At 51.1% G+C, this 19,087-nt stretch overlaps 1 protein-coding gene across 1 annotated transcript in view; it reads right to left on the bottom strand.

Moving 5' to 3' along the window:
- PHC2 (polyhomeotic homolog 2) overlaps positions 1–18,593 on the bottom strand; it is a 50,641-nt gene extending 32,048 nt beyond the window's left edge. The window contains exons 1-6 of the mRNA XM_032628398.1: positions 18,357–18,593; positions 15,567–15,725; positions 14,406–14,483; positions 13,793–13,957; positions 10,711–10,797; positions 8,976–9,288 (exon numbers count right to left, since the gene is read on the bottom strand). Of these exons, the coding sequence (XP_032484289.1) occupies positions 8,976–9,288; positions 10,711–10,797; positions 13,793–13,957; positions 14,406–14,483; positions 15,567–15,725; positions 18,357–18,530 (976 nt within the window). The 5' untranslated portion in view covers positions 18,531–18,593. The remainder of the gene's footprint in view (positions 1–8,975; positions 9,289–10,710; positions 10,798–13,792; positions 13,958–14,405; positions 14,484–15,566; positions 15,726–18,356) is intronic.
- Between the last annotated feature and the right edge of the window lie 494 nt (positions 18,594–19,087).

The following is a 19,087-nucleotide window of genomic DNA, read 5'->3' on the forward strand; positions in this document are numbered from 1 at the left end:
CAACCACTGCGCCACCAGGGAAGACTGGCCATTTTGGGTTTATCAGCACTCTGGTTTATTGAAGGCTCTCCTCCTGTCCAACCTCTGCTCACCACCTTCCTGCCCTCACCTTCACCCACCCTAACTTCTCTGCTTGTTGTCTGTACAATATCACTCCCCCCCGTGCCTTTTTGGCTTTGATTGCAGTGCTTCCATTTTCTGGAATGCTCTCCTTCCACTTCAGTGATCTCAGTAAAGCATAAGCTTCTTTGGTCCAGGCTCAGCTCGTGTTTTCTCTCTTTGCCTTAACCCTCAATTATGGGTTTTCCCTCAGAAGTCCTGAACACTTTGTTTCTTTGATTCATTTGTGATTTAACATGGACTATCTTGTATATGTATTTCATTGATTCTTAAAAATCGATTCTTAGCCCCCCACCTCCACTTTAACATCCTTTGAGTTGGGATGCATATTACAGCGGATGATGTTGGTTTAATTGGTAGTGCTTTTCTTTCTTAGAGTTAAAAAAATAATGGTGTGTCTTACAATCAGTGGTGTCTTAAACTGGAATACTTTTATGCTCTTATGAGTTTATTTCCTACCTGTCCGACCAGACTAGATGCTTTTTGAGTTAAAGACTTGTTTTACGTTTTTTTTTAAACTTAAAAGATGTGCTTTAATTGAACTAGGTTTTTAATGTTTCTTTTCCCTTCCACATTGTCCAACATAATAATCTACGTCTGTGGATGCTTAGCAACTGTCTGCTGCTGATCCTGGTGAGATCGATGGATTCTCCTCCCTCTCTCACGCCCTCCCGGCTCAGCATGGGGTGGTGAAGGTGGGCACTTCCCACTGAAGCCACAATACCAGAGGCCACGTCCCTCTTCACTACAGCTAGGATGGGGCATATCGGTTTATGAAATATGAATGCACAGAAATCACTCTGGACCTTTATTTTTCCCTACAGTCCAGTAGCTTCATTTCTCGCTTGTATCTATTTTGGCTCCCCATCCCCTGCAGCTGGAAAGCTCACCGCTTCTAAGGAACAAAGGGTTCGTTCCATGGGACCTCAGCCACGGCTTTGGAAGTCCTCATCAGCCCTTTCTGTCAGGGAGCAGAGGAGGGGCAGGCCTAGGGCCTCAACAAATTAGGGCCCAGTTAAAAGGAGAGACTCCAGGCAATGCTCATCTTCCCATCTGGTGCTCTAACCTTGACGGCCTCCTTAGAATCTGAAGAGACCAATTCACTGTTCCCCAAACAGTTGGTTGTTAGCAACAAGAGGATTAAGGCCCCCATGCAGGAGGGCTGGCTGTGACGGCTTACTGGCACGCCCCCTTCGCTGCATCCACTGCCAGAACTTGTGATCAGTAATGGATCTCGGTTGATCCCAAGTCTTCACAGATGCAGGAAGCAGCTCACTGTCCAGAAATGCTGGGACACTTGTCTCAAAGTACATGGGAGCTGCAAGCATCCCAGTTGTAGGCTGGAGGTTTGCTCAAACACTTATTTTTCTCTGATCTGCGATACTTGACTAGAGTTTGGAGCTACCTGGACCATGGGTGAGAGGAGGGTGCCTGTGAGAGAGAAATGGCATAACTTTTTACAACCCACTGCTCTTCAAGGTTTAGAGAGTTAAGTGAAGAGATACTTTCAACCATTCATTCACTCAACAAACATTACTAAGTACCTACTATAGACCAAATACCATGTTTGGTGCTGGCTAAAACATGGTCCCTAGAATAGGTTACAGTTTGGTCAAAGAGATAGCTGGAAAACAGACACTCTCGGTATAACTTGGTAAATGTTATGACAGGAGATAAGCACAGACTACTGAGAACACAGAAAAGGGGATTCAGCTTGGGAAGGAAAGCAGAGAAGGCTTCCCAGAGGAAGGAAGTGTTTAGCATGACTCAGAGTTCAGAAGATGCTGAAAGGAAGAGCACGTGGGAAGACTTGGAGGCATTGTATACCCTGGTGCTTTCAAGGACCCACAGGGCATCCTGTACAGCTGAACCCGGGACGACTATGCAGGAGCAGCCAGAGAAGAGGCAAAATGACGGGTGGGTCTAAATGATGCCAGCACTCTCCAGAGGCTGCTCATCTCCAGAGATGTCTCATGTGATCAGGCCTCGGGGAGTGACTGAGATTGAGGTTGACTCTAGAGGTCAGAGTCCCACATACACATAAGTAGACAAGAAAGCTCCTTTTAGGAAAACTGAAAGCAATAGCCATGTGAATTTTCCTGGATGCAGTCCTTCCAGGCTGAGGGGTAGGAGGAATAGGAGAGGGGAAATAGAGCTAAGGGAATTTCCCCATAAGAGGAAACAAGTTTACAAAAACAGGGTTGCTGACCTCAGGGGCACTCTATGGTGGGCTGTCTATGGCTTAATGTCTTCAGACCTGCTCTGCAACTACCTGGTAAAACCACCAAATATCCTCTGTGAGCAGGATTCCTTATAAGACAGCTTGCAGCATTAGAAAAGAAACTATCCGGGCTTCCCTGGTGGCGCAGTGGTTGAGAGTCCGCCTGCCGATGCAGGGGACACGGGTTCGTGCCCCGGTCCGGGAAGATCCCACATGCGGCGGAGCGGCTGGGCCCGTGAGCCATGGCCGCTGAGCCTGTGCATCCGGAGCCCGTGCTCCGCAACGGGAGAGGCCCGCATACCGCAAAATAACAAAAACAAAAAAGAAAAAAAAAGAAAAGAAAAGAAACTACCCATCCTTGGTAGAGGGATGAGAATACAGCATAAGTGGCTAAAGGTGTTGATTTTAGAGTCAGACAGATCTGGTTTGAATCTTGGTTCTGCCACCTACAGGCTGTGCAACTTAAGACAAATTGTTTAACCTCTCTGAATCTTGACTTCCTGTTCTGCAAATGGTGATATATACTTCACAGAGTAGTCGTTAGTATCAAATGGAATATTATGCTTCAACCACCAAGAGGAGAGGTTCCCTGCCTTTGTTCATACTGAGAAGATGTACAATAAATGGTAGCTATTCTTAAAACACTACCTGCTATTTGTATATTGTTTTGAACTTCTCAAAGCATTCTCATAATTTGAGTCTCATTTATTCCTTACAATAAGCCTCTGAGGCAAATGGGTGGTATTCCCACTTTACAAGCAAGGAGAGAGTTGTTTCTGAGACTTCCACAGTGCAGCAAGTTCCGGGGAAGTTGGCTTCAACTGACAGATGAGGCATGGTGCTTTGTATCTCACAAATGCTCAAAAAATGCTGACGGGTGAGTGAATGGAGCAGTCAGGGAGCTCAAGTTGAAACGGCAAGCCTTCAAGTGTTAGTTGGGGACTGTTGAGAACTTTGGAGGTAATCTTGGAGGAGTGGACAACGAAGGGGGAGTGTTATGACAGAAGGTGGGGACGTAGAAGGTCTGTGCGGGTCAAGTAAGTTACAAAGGTGGGCGGGGGGTAGTGGGGAAGGCGAGGCAGAGGATCTATGTGAGGGAGCTGGGAGCAATGAGAGTGGTTCAAGGGGCAATTGGGGGGTCTTGAAGGCTCCCACCCCAGAGTCAGACGGTCAGAAGTCATTAATGTGCTGATTATTGAATCCCTCCTGTGACTGACGGAGTAGGAAATAAATACCCAGCGAAGGTTTCTAAACAAGAAAGGAGTCTCTGAGGAAGGTGATTCTGGCAGCTATGAGCAGGATGTTCTCGTGGTCAGTTAAGCCTCGTATGGTCAGCAGGCCTTAAGCAAAGCCGGGAGCCGACACGTAGGAAATATGGTCAGAACCTGGTGATAAACTGGGCGGTGATGGAGGGTGGGAATAAGGAGGGAAAGGGAACGGATATCTACTGTGAGCCTACTCGGTAGATATCTGATCACTTCTGCAGGCCATCTCATCCATTTTTACAGTCTGTTGTAAATATAACCATCTTTGTTTTACAGATGAAGAAATCGAGATTTACAGAGATTAAGTAACTTGATGACAGTCATAAAACTAGTTAAGTGATGAAGCTGGGGTCTGAAACCACATCCAACTCCAAAGTCTATGCTTTTCCCATTATAACACCCTGCCTCTCCGATGAAGGAAAATGAAGTCAAAACAACCCTGAGATTGTAAGTCTGAGTCTAGGAATATCTGATGATTGTGGACAGCAGCCAGGAACTGGGAAAGGGGGCCCTTTCTGAAGAGGAATACTTCCGGGTTTTTGTTTTTGTTTTATTTATGAGTCTCCAAATTTTAAAAATGTGTATGCTGGTGGGGTGATATCCACGTGGGTGTATCCTATAGACAGTTGGAAATCTCTGGGGAGAGGGGAGGACAGGGACAGACACACATTGAGAAGTCATCTGTGGACAGGTGGCAGGTGTCTGAAAACGTAGGTGTTGAAGTCAAACACAAGGGGGATGGACAGAATGTTTTGGGAGTCCCACAGCTAATGGCAGCGGGGCCAGGGAAAAGCAAGGGGCAGCAGGGCCACCTACACACACAGATGGTCACAGGCACACGTGGCCGCCCTGGGCATAGTGCCTCCCGGTGCCAGCTGAGATAATCCCCCTTCAGTTCTGTTCTGGAAATGTACTCATTTTTCAAGGCACGACTCAAATTCCCATAACCCCTCTTTAGACTATACACTTCTTCAACTCTAACGCCCATATGGTTGGCATCACGTTTGGCACCTAACAGGTGCTAAATGAATATTTGCTGAGCTGAATTGAACAATTAAAGAGAGAAAAGCTATATGGAAATGGTAGTGAATTATTTTTTTCTGAGCCATATCTTCTTCATTTGTGAGATGAATAATTATTGCTAGGATTAAACGAGGTATGTAGGCTAGGCATTTACTACAGTGCCTGGAACATGGTTGCTCATTAACTGGTAATAATTATTATTACTGGCAGCAACCATGGAAGTAACATAATAGGAGCTTAGCGTGAAGGATTTCAGGAAAGAAGGGATGCTCAACAGTTCCAAGGAACACAGCCTGCTTCTCTCTCTCTCTCTCTCACACCCCCCTGCCCCCACACACCCATGGTGAGAAATGTTCAGCAAAATATAAAAATCCTCCTCTGATATCTGCTGGCTTTCCCCCCCTAGTATAAGGAGGAGAGGGTTAGTAATGTAAATCTGATCCTACAGTGGATAAATGAAATGACTTTCATGGCTGGTTGCATGATTTGGACATCAGAATTGTAGGGGATCTGATTCCAGCTAGACGACAGGCCCACATGCGTGTTCTGGTTCCTGCTGGGTTCTCTAAGTAAAAGCGCATCTACCCCACAGTTTGGCAGCTGCTTTGGGAGGGAGATATGGTACCCAAGAGCCCTGGAATCAGCACACATCACATTGTCCCACCTATCAGAGACAGAATCACCGCTCCCTGACACAAAACCCTCTCTGTGATAAAACAAAGCTGCTGTGTGGCAGGCCTTCCCAACAATGAATTCTCTCTCCTTCCAGAGACCTGAGGAGGGATGAAGAGACACAACAAAGACCTGGCATCTGGAGCACAATTGTGTGAAAAGGGCCCAGGCTTTTCAATGACGGGACAGTTCTCTTTCATCGCAGCATCTCCCTCCTGGCAGCCACTCTCCCCTCACCTTTGAGCCTGCAAGGGCATCCAAGGCCTTGAGTTCAGCCACTAGAACGAGGACTCCAAGGACCAAGCCTCCTATCAGGAGCTGTGGCCCAGCTCCCCCAGGTCTTGGCGCCTCTGGAAGCCAGGCCCATAGGACCTTGCAGCCTGCGCCTCTTCTGCCCTCCTGGTTGGCTCCTCAGATCACCGAGAAGCCCAACCTCTCTGCTCTGCTCTCCGCCTCCTATTCCCCTCCCCCACCCACCAACCCACGCCTTTTCAGGGCATAAGGGACCTTTTCTATTTGCGGAGCCTAAAGAAGCCCGTTGCCAAGGTGACAGGAGCAGGAACAGCAGGGAGCTTGCCATGGGGGAGGGGCTTTGCCCCCAAACAGCTGTCAGTGGGAGCAGTCCCAGCTGGGACTATAGAGCGTTTGCCTGCTCCGGGAGGAAACAGCCCCCAGGAGAACGCATTCCTCTCTGCTCTCCTCCCCGCACTGCCTCCGCCACAAGTCTCCACTGGTTACTTTCCCTGGGGGCAACCAGTCAGCTGGCTACAAAAATGCTCCAATAGCAAAAACCTGCCACTCTGCTCCCCATCTCTCTCTCTCTTCCTCTCTTCCTCTCTCTCTCTCTCTCTCTCTCTCCCTCTCTCTCTCTCTCTCTCCCTCCCTCCCTCTCCCTCTCTCTCTCTCCCTCTCTCTCTCTCTCTCCCTCCCTCCCTCTCCCTCTCTCTCTCTCCCTCTATCACACACACACATACACACACGCACACCCGCCCACACACACACACGCATGCGCACGCACTCTGATCCCTCCGTTCTTTCGCAGTCTCAGGCTCCTCCTGGGCAGGAGGCCAGAAGTTACCTCCTCGCTGGGGACTGTGGCACCCAAGGCAGGTGCTGCTCCAGGCCGCCCCCCATCAGGTCAGGAGGATTATTTCAGTCTTTTTTTGTTCTAGAGGCCCTGAGAGGGTCTGCAGCATCTTAAACATCCCTGCTGCCTTCCGTTTGGGCGTGAGGAGTGGGCTCATGGAGAGGAAGGGGTGGGAGAGGAAGGGAAGAATAGGAGGGGACGGTGGGAGACAGGAACAATGCAAAGCCTACCGATTCGTCTCACTGGGGAGACGGTCTTTGTGGTCTGCAGCTTACAGCTGCTCCATAGAAAGTTCTGGGGAACCACTGGTCTCTGTACTGCCTATAGCCACATGCTGTTAAGTCTCAGGCCACACCTGGGGCCCTGGACCTCAGTCTGTAACTCACGGGCCTTCCCCTTTACCAGGCTCAAGAGAAGAGAGCCCTCCACTAGACTCTGTAAAACCCAGAACAGTCTTAGAACTGTCAGGCTCTTCGAGCTTTGGGTCAGGAGTAAGAAAGGCCTAGGAACCCCCACTGTAAGAACCGAGAGAGGCAAATATGGCTTGATGATTAAGAACATAGGATCTGACTCAGCCAGATGAGGAACTGGTTTCCAGTTCTGCCATGTAATACTGATGTGATCTTGAGTGACACTTATAGTAAGTTCTTGGGTGAGCGCTTTGAGCTTCTGTTTTCTCATCTGTTAAATGGATAAAAGCATCTACCTTATAGGGTTCTCTTGAAGGTCAAAAGAGGTGAGGTACATAAAAAAGCCCAGCATATTATCTAGTCTACATCAGAGGTTTTTTATCAGGGCTTGTCCCCTTTCTGTCCAGTTTTCTTGAGGCCCCAGGGTTGCCTAGGAGCCTTAGGAAGAACCCTAAGGACTGGTCTTTCCTTTGAAGGGTCCTTAGAATCTGGGGGGCTGGCTTAGATCTAGGGAGAGGTTACATTTTGGCCTGGGCAGAAATGGGGTTCTCAGGAAGTCCTGAAGCCCGGATGTTGCTCTAGGGTTTGTAGGTTGCATGGGAAGGTAGAAGAAATGTTAAGTTGGGCTCCTTGCTCTAGTCTCAGCTTCTATCAGCTCAGGGTAAGACCCTCCAGACTTTACCCTCTGAGCCTCAGTTTCTTTCTTCATAAAAGGAAGAGGCTAGACTTGTCTCTGGAGAAAGCAATGCCGGGCAGGGAGAAACACCTGGAGCCACAGGGCAGTCAGGCCTCTGCAGGGAGGTGCCTGCTTCAGCTGAGTGACCACTGGAGACTAAGACCACATCTGTCCTTGAAGCCTCAAAAGGGTGAATAAAGGACTTGAATTCAGATTCTCCCCAGCTCGCCTCCCACTGTCTGTCTAGAATACCTTCCCCTCCTCTGTCTGTTGGGGAAATGACTCCTGCTTCAATACTCAGTGCCATTTCCTTGGAGGGACAGCATCTCTGACCCCTCCTGTCTGGCACTGGGGTGCCCACCTGGGCCCACACTTACCTCATACTTACTCCTACAATGGTATTTATGAAATCGAATGGATTTGCTTATATATCTGGCTCCCTCCTTTTGACTGCACACTCCTTTAGGTAAGAAATCACATTTTGACCATCTTGGTTAGTCTAGTAACAAGCATAAAGTAGTCTCTCAAAAAAAAAATGCAGGTTAGATTGGATGGTAAAATAGTCTGGATGAGGACAGAGGGTTAGTGGTTATTTCAGGGATGTGACCAGGGTGAGTGTCTCTTTAATGCAAAGCCACGTGGTCCACCACTCCATTTCTGTGCTGTAACAGCTTGGTCTTATTCCTGAGACTGATAAGTCTGGCTTCTGGGGCTCTTGGCAGATTTTCTCATTAAAGATTGCCTACAATAGGCAGCACTGGGAGAACGTTAGCAGGCAGGGAGTTTAGCCCCAGGGAATACTGATTCATCCCCTTCACAGAATCTGCCTCACAAGTAATCTGCTGGATTATTACTTTTTTAATCTGCAAGATTTATTCTCAAGTGTCACCGTCACCAGCCAGCCTTTCTCGGCTCCTGTCCGCCAGGCTATATAGTGCCTCTGTGCTCATATCTGTTATAGTACTTGTCACCCTATATTGCATTGTACTTGTCTGTCTCTCCAGACTGTGCCCTCCTGGGAGGGCAGGGCCCACGTCTTATTTATCTCTGCACACCCAGAACTGGCAACATAACTGGCGAATATTAGTCAACGAATGTCTGTTGAATGATGAGAAAATAAGATTCCCACTTCTTCATCTCCCTGTGGGATTCTTACATGCCTCTGGCTAGCCCCTGTCCTTTCTGCTGATCCTTAGAGAATTTCAAAATAGTCTAACTGCCAAACCTCCACTCTCAAAGTGAAGAGCTATGATTGCGTACCCTGAGAATCACCATGATGCCCATTGTGAAGAATGTCTCATTTATTCCCACTGATGTGGCTTCCTTCTTTAAAGCTAGGCTAGAAGCCTAAAACAGAATCTGGAGCTATAGGAGGGGAAAGAGAGACACATGGCTGACATTTTAGCACGTCCATGGGAGAAAGGAAAGTTTGAAAGTTTCCCCCTGACCCATAGTCCTTCTGAGTTTTCTGGGATAGGATCCTTCTTCCTGGAGCCCTTACCTGGTGCAATGAGGGGGTGGGTTGCCACAGCAGGTACCATTCGGCTGAGCCCAGCCCGACCCTCCAAGCTCCCTGGCACACTGCTGTTGCCATCTCCTTTCTTGAGTGGCTCCGTCACACTGTCAGTTATGCCAGGCTTGGCACCTGCAGGGGAACCCTGAGCAGTGTTTCTGCCTTGTGATGGGGTAGGCAGAGGCTGGCTACCACCCGGCGTGGGCTTCAGGGCCAAGCTGGGCAGGACAGGCTGAGTGGGGGTAGGTCCCGACGCTGCTGCAGTTGGTGTCTGCTGTGTTCGGAGGGTCAAGTTCTGTACCTGGAAAAGAGGGGTCTGTAGGAGTCCAGAGAATGTGGGTAGGAGCAATGCCGACACACAATTCATACAGGGGAGGAGTTAGGGATGGATCCACGAATGGCTGAACAGGAGAGTGGGTTGTTAAAATCAGAAAGAAAGAGAGAGAGAGAATGAGACAGGGGCTGAAAGAGGAAGCCGGAGCAGAGTTTCTAAAGGAGACAGAAAGAGTGCTAGCGATTGGATTCATCAGCAGAAGCAGCTAAATTCTGAGCAGGGATGTCTGGCCCTCCTGGGGCAGGCCCAGGCAGGGAGGCCGGGCTGTCTCTCCCTTCTGTTCCCTCCCCTCCTCCCCCAAACTATCAGGATGGGCTGCACACCACTTAGAAAGAATTCCCAGATACAGGGTGGGCATGGGGCTTCCCACACTGGAAAAGGCCAGGGCAAAAGTGAAAGTTAATCGACCAGCAAGGTCCCCCAGGCCAGGGATTATCCTGTCCTCAGAATCAGGTTTACGCCGCGATGAGCATGCTTACTCAACCTGGTCCCTGCTGCCCTCTGCTGGACACACGGAGGCTGTACCAGACTCACATCTGACAAATCTGATCATCTTGCTACCAGGTGGGTCCTCCCGTTCTGTAGCTGGGGATGGTTCCTCTCCCCTGCAGCCCACAGAATCTTTACAGCCACCGCAGTGTCTGGGTACTCCCAGCAGAAGGAAGGGACCCAGGACTCATCTTTGCTCCCTCTTCCATGCAATTTTTGCTGATTCCTAGAGGTGCTAGCATGTGTAACCAGAGTGGAATTTTCCTCTTAAAAGGCAACAACAACAACAACAGAGATTATCCTGGGGAGGGTGTAAGGTAAAAAGGTAGAGATGACCACCGTTGTTGGCAATCACGGCATGCTGCTGACTCCCGCTCTGTGTTCGGGGCTCGAAGCAGAGTCAAGAGTGGCCGAAGCCTTCTCAGCGGTGAATTAAGGAGCAAGTCTAGGAGCGTTGGGACGCCCTGTCTCCCACCTGTTTTCCCAGAACATCCCAAACTTTCCAGACATTCAGAGCTCCTCCAGGGCTCGGGCCCATACCCATTATCAGTGCCCCTCTGCGGGGGTGCCCACCCCCCTGCCCTCCCACAAGCATGGAGTCCTCACCTGGGCGGGGGTGGGGGGCCGGGCGGGGGTGCCCATTATCAGTGCCCCTCTGCGGGGGTGCCCACCCCCCTGCCCTCCCACAAGCACGGAGTCCTCACCTGGGCGGGGGTGGGGGGCCGGGCGGGGGAGCCCATTATCAGTGCCCCTCTGCGGGGGTGCCCACCCCCCTGCCCTCCCACAAGCATGGAGTCCTCACCTGGGCGGGGGTGGGGGGCCGGGCGGGGGAGCCCATTATCAGTGCCCCTCTGCGGGGGTGCCCACCCCCCTGCCCTCCCACAAGCATGGAGTCCTCACCTGGGCGGGGGTGGGGGGCCGGGCGGGGGAGCCAGTGCCGAGCTCAGGCTGCACAGTAGCGACGGTGGCCGTGGGCGTGAAGATGAGCTGAGGGGACAAAGGAACAGTGCCGCCTAGGCTCCTAGCTACCTGCACCAGGTTACCTGGCTGGGCCTGGAATCACAGGAAACGAGCCGCCTTTTACCTGCCCAATGTGGGCTCAGCCACAGGACACAACAGTTTAGCCAGAGAGTGGACTGGGGAAGCGGGGAGGCACGAAAGGGAAAGAGTCCAGGGGGATCTCCCGAAACTCTCAAGAGGCTCGGCGTGGTCTGACCCAGGCCGGGCAGTGAAGGGCCACGGGTGGGGGGCCATTCTGGGGCTGCACCCAAGTCAAGTTGACTTCAGAAGGATCTGCGAAGAGCTCACCCCAGAGGGACCAACAATCGCAGGACACCCTCAAGTCCCTCTCTGCAGCATCCCGGGGAGCAGGGCCCCTGTGCTGCGACAGATGCCCTGGGACCATGTTGTAAATCTAACCTGCTCTGCACTCCAGGTCTGGGTCAGAACAGGACTCTCCACCAGAAGAGATCAAATTAGATGCATTCTTTTGGCCATTTTTTTAGTCAAATTCAGATTAGGCTGTGTGTGTTTGTGCATTTATGTGTTTGTGTGTACGTGTGTGTGTGTTTATGTGTTTGTATATTTATGTGTGTGTGTGTATTTATGTGCTTGTGTGTTTGTGTGTGTGTGTTTATGTGTTTGTGTATTTATGTGTGTGTGTATTTATGTGCTTGTGTGTTTGTGTATTTATGTGTGTGTGTATTTATGTGTTTGTGTGTGTGTGTTTATGTGTTTGTATATTTATGTGTGTGTGTGTATTTATGTGCTTGTGTGTGTGTGTGTTTATGTGTTTGTGTATTTATGTGTGTGTATTTATGTGCTTGTGTGTTTGTGTATTTATGTGTGTGTGTATTTATGTGTTTGTGTGTGTGTGTATATTTATGTGTGTGTGTATGTGTGTGTGTGTGTTTATGTGTGTGTGTATTTATGTGTGTGTATTTATGTGCTTGTGTGTTTGTGTATTTATGTGTGTGTGTATTTATGTGTTTGTGTGTATTTATGTGTTTGTGTGTGTATGTATATTTATGTGTGTGTGTATGTGTGTGTGTGTGTTTATGTGTTTGTGTATTTATGTGTGTGTGTATTTATGTGCTTGTGTGTTTGTGTATTTATGTGTGTGTGTATTTATGTGTTTGTGTGTGTGTATATTTATGTGTGTGTGTATGTGTGTGTGTGTGTTTATGTGTTTGTGTATTTATGTGTGTATTTATGTGCTTGTGTGTTTGTGTATTTATGTGTGTGTGTATTTATGTGTTTGTATGTGTGTGTGTGTTTATGTGTTTGTATATTTATGTGTGTGTGTGTATTTATGTGCTTGTGTGTGTGTTTGTGTATTTATGTGTGTGTGTATTTATGTGTTTGTGTGTTTGTGTATTTATGTGTGTGTGTATTTATGTGTTTGTGTGTGTGTGTATATTTATGTGTGTGTGTATGTGTGTGTGTGTGTGTTTATGTGTGTGTGTATTTATGTGCTTGTGTGTTTGTGTATTTATGTGTGTGTGTATTTATGTGTTTGTGTGTATTTATGTGTTTGTGTGTGTATGTATATTTATGTGTGTGTGTATGTGTGTGTTTATGTGTTTGTGTATTTATGTGTTTGTGTGTGTATGTGTGTGTGTGTGTACGTGCGTGCGCAGAGACAACAGCGGTAGAGGAACCAGAGCCCCCAGAGCCGTACTCGTGTCTGCATCTCCTTCCGTGGAGTGCAGGGACTGAGGGTCTCTGCATGACACCCCCGCCCCTGCGAGTCTAGCTCAGTGTCTGAGGGGACATGCGGTGTCTGACAGCGTGTCTGCTCCTCTGAGCGCGAGTACCCCACTTTGGACAGGGACCTGGGCAGGCTGCAGGGCTCCAGTGGGGGCAGTTAAGTAGGACAAGGGTCAGGGTAAACTGAAGACAGATCAGGTTTGGGTGGTGTCACATGGGCTGCCCAGTCCCCTGGAGAAGTGGAAGTCTAGTCCACATGTGTGTCTAATGGGCTGTTCCCTGGGAGTGGAGCTGCACCTCAATGAGCTCAGAGTCAAGGACGGGAGTGCTGGAGCAGGACCCAGAAAAGCTCCCAGTGTCAAGTTGTGGCTGTAGGAGCCGAGGGAAGGATGGGACTGTACAGTCTTTAGGATAGTGTGTCGAGGAGCTGGAGGGAGAACTCTTCAGAATGGGGGCGGGGAGGCTGGACTCACAGTGACCTGAGTCCCGCGTAGAGCTGGATGTTCCTGCCTCCTAGGGTGAATGCTGCTGCTTTCACGGGAAATTCTGCTAAATCTTAGGAACCTCTCAGCTTCCTATGGGCCTTTGCACCTTAGGGACAGGTGTAAAGGGGGGACTCTAGGTATGCGTGTGCAGGGCTGATGCCGTCCTGAGTCCATTCGGCCCGAGCAAGCCCGCCTGATGAACGGCTGACAGGGTGACCCTGATGGGAATGGGGGCCCAGCTGGGAAGGCAGTGGAGCAGCCGCATGTCCCGGAGCTGGCTGCCACCTTCACCACCTGGGCTGGAACACACTTTTGACCCTGAACTACCGGTGGCCAGTCCCTGCGAGGACTGTCCCAGGAGGGTAAGACCCCACTTCTGTAGGGTACTTGGATGTTTGCGCGCTTGTTTATCTTACGTGTCTGAGTGTACAGACCGCCTGGGCACAGATCCCTGCATTCTCTACCCTAATTAATTTTGGGGAGTGGTTTCCGATAAGAAGAGGATAGTTCTGTTTCACTCTAGGAGGGGAGGGAAAGGAGGCATCACGGGTAACTTTATTTCAGCTTGGAACCCCACCTTTCCTTGAGTCATGGAGCTTGTACCAAAGCTCCCGCTCAGCCTTCCAGGCCGCCTTCTTTACGCCACCCCTTCTTTCCTGCCAACTGTCCCCCTAGTGCTTCTTCCCCACCCTTCTCTAATCCCCATGCTTCTCTAACTGCCCAGCTCCCAACTTCTCTGCCTCCGTCCTCCCGGCCCACCTGAGCCGTGGCCCAGGCGGGGGACTCACCATCTGTGCCCGCAGATACATCTGTGCTTGGCTTGCAGTCAGGGCTGGAGAAGACGTGTTGCCCAAGAGTACAGCCTGCTGGGCGATGCCTGAGGCTGCTGCTGAGTTGACACTCTGAGCCCGGTTGATGAGCTGGGCTGCTGCCGGGGAGGCTGCCAGATTGATCTGAGGAGGGAGACACGCGAAGTAGGAAACAGGAGGTTCTGTGGGTTAACTCTGCCCCCCTTCATCCATTTCTTTCTCTCTGCCTCTTCTGTCCCTTGGTGGATTCAGCCTTCTTTAGGACCAGCTCTGATCTGTGGGCCCTGGATCTTCCCCCAGCACTGCTGCATCTCTGGCTTACGTGCAGAGCTGCAGGGAGGATCCGATGGGGAGAGGACTGAGCTATGAACAGAGAGCCTTGACATTGGAAAGATGACGGGGAATTACTAAAAGAAGTTAGAAAGCGGCATGCACTTTTTCTTTCTGGTAAGAGTAACAGGTTCCAGCCGTGGTTCTACACGGCTAAGGATTCACCACAATTGGGTCTGGAAGCCCAAGAGAATTTTGGGCAAAGAGGAAGGAGCCGGTCCTGGAGCTGTGGGCTCTGCCTGCTGTTCTCCATCCTACTCACCGAGGATGACTGGGCGGGGGTCTGTGCAGACACACTGCTGCCTGAAGTGCTCCCCTGTCGGCTGGCCACCAGGCTTGCCTAGGAAAGGAGAATTCTCATCACTAGAGGCCCAGACCTCCTCCAGTCATCCCCCCCGGCTCTCACCTGCCGCAGGGTGCACTACAGGGCAGTGGTAAGGAGTCAAACCCTTATTCTGGCTCATCCACGTGACCTCAGGCAAGTGCCTCAGTTTCCTCTTGTATAAGGTGGGGTAACCACAGTGTCTACCTTGTAGGATTGCTGAAAGGATTACACGAGGCGGAGCATTTACATATGAGCACTCGAACCGTCAGCTGTGACTGTTACCAATGTTTCCAGCTCTCTTCAGCTCCCACCCCACCGCACCCACTCTATCATACCCGGCCCACCGGCCCCCACGTGGAGCACCGGGCACGTACTGTCTGGAACGTCCAGCCTGCGTCCTCCCCGTGGCCAGCTTCTTCTCATCCCGCAGTGTCAGCTTCACTGTTCCTCCAGCAGACAGGCTCCCCCCTCCCCACCAGCTGTACCCGCCGTAAGGTGGGCTCCTTGTTACTCAGCCACAGCAGGCTGCTCTTCTCTTCTGCAGAGCTTCTCAGTGCTCTGGTAGTTTGCTACTTTGTCTCCTCGTCTATTTGTGTTTCTGACCACTTGCTGTCTCCCCACCACAAGCTGCAAGAGGACAGGGTCCACAGCGTGCTCGGTGCCCGACATGAACTCTGGCGTGTAGCAGGTGCATAAAGATTCTGTCGAATGCATGACCGGGCTCTTCTCGGCCACTGAGGGCAGACAGGCCAGCTGAATGGGCAATGGCCTTCTCCTGTGGACACCTCCTCGCACCCTCGGCCCCCTCCCTGCAGCGTGGTGAGGTGGGGAGGCAGGCCCCCGCCAGTCCCTCCTTGGGCGAGGCAGGCGGAGAGGTCCAGCCGCCCTGCTTGAGAGCTGTGTGGCCTCGGACGAGGCGCTTAGCCTCTCAAAACCTCTTTCCTCGTCTGTCAGAGCACTCGGGACGACGATCACAGCCACTTCGCAGTGGTTCTGTGAGGACGCGGTAAGAGACCGCGTGGGCACACGCGTGCAGTGCTTGCTTTTTCTGCCCCTTCCTTCGGGGGCATGTGCGGTGCTTCTGTGACGTCGTCTTACCTGCTGCACGGCCGCGAGGCTCTGGAGCTGGGCGCTGCTGAGGTGCTGCTGCTGCAGGGCCGCCGTCTGCAGCATGAGGTGCTGCTGCTGGGCCGCGTACATCTGCTGCAGGTACTGGGCCGCCGTGCTGGGCTGCCGGTGCAGGGCTTGCTGGATCACCTGCAGAGGGCGGGGGGCGGGGGGGGGGCGGGGAAGAGCCCGCGCTGCGGCCAAGCCTGCTCAACACCCTCTCTCCCCAGCTGCTCAGATAAGGACCAGGCCTTCGATCCCCACTCGCCAGGGAGCCAGGGAGACGACTGTGTGCAAAGCTCCACCCGTCCCTGCCTTGCCTATCTAGCAGCTCTCCTCAGCACACACGCTCCCTGCTCCTCCCCGATATGGGCTACACATGCCACTACCACCAACTCTCCGGGCAGTGGGAGCTCAGGAGACAGGAGTCCTTTAAGCCTCCGGTGACACTGGGTCCCACGCCAGGCTTGTTAGGTGCCCCCTTCCCCGCCATTCTGCAGCCTCAGACGAGTCTAACTGGACTGCGGGGATGATGATGACAGAGGGAACCGAAGTTCAACAAGGCTGAGAGGCGGAAAGGGGTGGGAAGGAAGAGACAAGTCGGAAGCGCAGCCTATTCGAGCTTTGAACACACAGCCAGCCAAACTCAAACCTGCTCAAGGTCAACACCTTTCCGGCAGGGGCTTCCCCCAGCTGCCTGGGACATCCTATCGGTCCCTCAGAAGATGGTCCCCCTGGCCTTGCACAGCAGGGATGCTGCAGCTACAGGGATGCTGCCTTCCTCTTTTACTCTTTCCCTCCTTCTCTCTATCACTCTCTTTTGAGCCACCATCTCCCACTCCCTGGCCTTACTGCTATTCCCTCTTTCCTGATGGGACTGGCTGAGCCACAGTCTCTGGGAGATGACAAAAGGCTGCTCTTTGATCCCTTCCCACCCTCCCATCCCTCAAAGCCTCTTCTCCACCCCCAGGAACAAGGAAAAGCAAATGCCTTTCCTCCAGCCCTGAGACCCTCTACCTTCTTCTCCTTAGCCCCGTACATTTCTCCTCCCTTCTCACCTGGTCACCTTCCTGCTGTCTTCCCATGGGGTGCCCTACATGGGCCCTCACTAGGCTCTGGCCCACTTCCCACCCTTCGCTCTGCTGCTCTGGCTCCAGGGCTGTTCTGCCCCAGGCAAGTGAGCCTCTAGTCTAGCTCTCTCCAGCTTAACATGACTTCCAGGGGCTGGCGGCTCTCGGACAAAACAACCTCTGGGCTCAGATTTGGGGTTCTGTAAAAACAACCTGATATCACAGATCCTCCATGGGCTCTGGAGTCTCCCCAGATACCCCCACCCCATCCCAACTCCTCCACCCACTTCCTTCAGTGTACTTTCCCCTCTGAGGGTCCTGGTTTACATGAGCTCAGTTCTTTTTATTCCTTGTTCTCCCTGGAATTTTTTCTTCTTATTCCCTTTATCTAGGCCTCTTTATTTTCCTTAGACCCCTAAAAGCACCCCCAAGCATCCAGACAGCGGTAGTAGAGATGGACTTTTTCTCACTGGAGTATGTCAAGGAACAGAAATAGGAGGCACCCCAAGGGTTCTGCTTGGGTGCGGAACACAACTTTGGGTCACTCCATTTGACAGAGCAGAAACCTCAAATCCCTTTCGCCTAGAACTGTGGTGCGGGGCAGGAGGGCACATCCTAACGTCAGCTGCTAGAAATTGGTGCTCAAATACTCATGTGCAGAGGGGCCAGAGGAGGAGGCTGGGGGAGGCGGCAAGGATGGAAGCATGGTTTTATTAAGTGTGAGGTAGAGAGAGCTGGGCGAGGGAAGACTCCAGAGTAACTGATGGGGTCTCCTTTAACTGGACTTTTCAGGCTCTCTCACCATCTGCTGTGGCTTCTCCTCCATCCCCTAATCCGGGCCTAGGGCCAGAGAAGCATGAGCTCACTCATCTGGTACATCCAAACTGCAATAGCAAAGCTATCAGAACCAACGCTTCTCGGCTGTGGTCTCTCTTTTCTCCCTAGTTTATCCAGGAGCCTCAATCAGACATCGTAGTGAATAAGAACACAGGTTTGGGGGCAATCAGGTTCAGCTTTTTTGTCTTTACCTGGTGACCCTGGATAAGTCACTACCTTCTCTGAGCCTCAGTTTTCTCAATTACAGAATTGTGCCTAATAATAACCACCCTCACAGCTGGAGAAGAAGATAAATAAGCAAAATGCTTCGGACAGTGCGGGGCACGTGGCAGACGGCAAAACATGGTCATGACTGCATTTTGGAAGAGTGTGTAGTCACCCGGAAGGCCTCACAGATGACACTTTGCAAACCGCTGCTTTGGGGAAGAAGGCAAAAAGCTGTAAAGACAAAGGATTGTTTGGGGTTCTATTTTGGTCCTCCATATGTAAGAAACTTAGATTTGGTACAAGGAAGTGGTCACTTAGGTAGGGGATCTAGGTTGTGGCTGAGCAGATTCTAGTCATTTTTTCTCTTTGCTCTTTTCACTTGTGTGTCCTTTATGATTTCACATGTTTATCCTCCCCAAACGGCACTGTGGGATCTGAGTCACCAGATAAGAAAGGAATTTTCGGATCTGCTAAGTATTCCCACTCTCCCCAACCTTCCCTGATTGAATCCATCTAGTATCACTACTCCTCTAATGATGCACAAATATTTACCCACTGACATACGCCCTTATGCCCATTCTAGATTTAGCACCCGGGTCGTCCTACCAGACCATGCCAACACGTCCTCCTGGCTAGCCCTGAGATGATTAATCAGGTGGCGTCTTACCTGCACAGTCTGCCGGTCAGGAATGCCACTGTACACAGAAATCTGGGGCCCCGTGGGGCGGCCACTGCCACCGCTGCTGCTATTGTTGCCGCCACTGCTGCTACTGACGCTGCTGGTACTGCTGGCGACACTCGCGCTGCTAGACGTATGGGGGATGGGCAGCTCGTTCTCCATGGCCTACAGGATGACACAGTCAGGGCGCTCAGGTGGTAGATGAGCAGGCAGGTGCTGGGAGGGAAGAAGCAGGAGGGAAATGCTTAACAAACGCATTCTAGAGAATACACACGTAGGCATCCGCTCTCTACCAGCCTGTGTGGGACTACTTCTGAACTGAAGTCTGGAGCCACCCCTGCCATCAGGACAGGGCTAGGCTTGGCTCACTAGGCGAGGTGTGAAATCAGGTCAGCCTGAATCTAAATTTTACGACTTATTCTGCTAGAGGAGATGAAAAACAGCCTAGGAGGATCCCCTACAATGGGCTTCCTAGCAATGATCTTAGGGACTATTCCTCACACCATCAAACTTTTCATCACTGGGGTAGAGAAACTGGACATCAGAGAAATTATTATTTGTCCATATTTATATAGGCAGTTCTTGAAAGCAATGGGATCCAAAATCTAAAGAGAACAGAACGAGAGAAAGAGGCAATAAAATAATCTGCTTTATTTTGTTTTGTTTTCCAACCAGAAGAGCTTCGAGTGTGTTTGGAGTCTGTTTCCTTCCTGAAGTAC

Source organism: Phocoena sinus, chromosome 1, assembly GCF_008692025.1.
Source record: "Phocoena sinus isolate mPhoSin1 chromosome 1, mPhoSin1.pri, whole genome shotgun sequence".
Lineage (NCBI taxonomy): Eukaryota > Metazoa > Chordata > Mammalia > Artiodactyla > Phocoenidae > Phocoena > Phocoena sinus.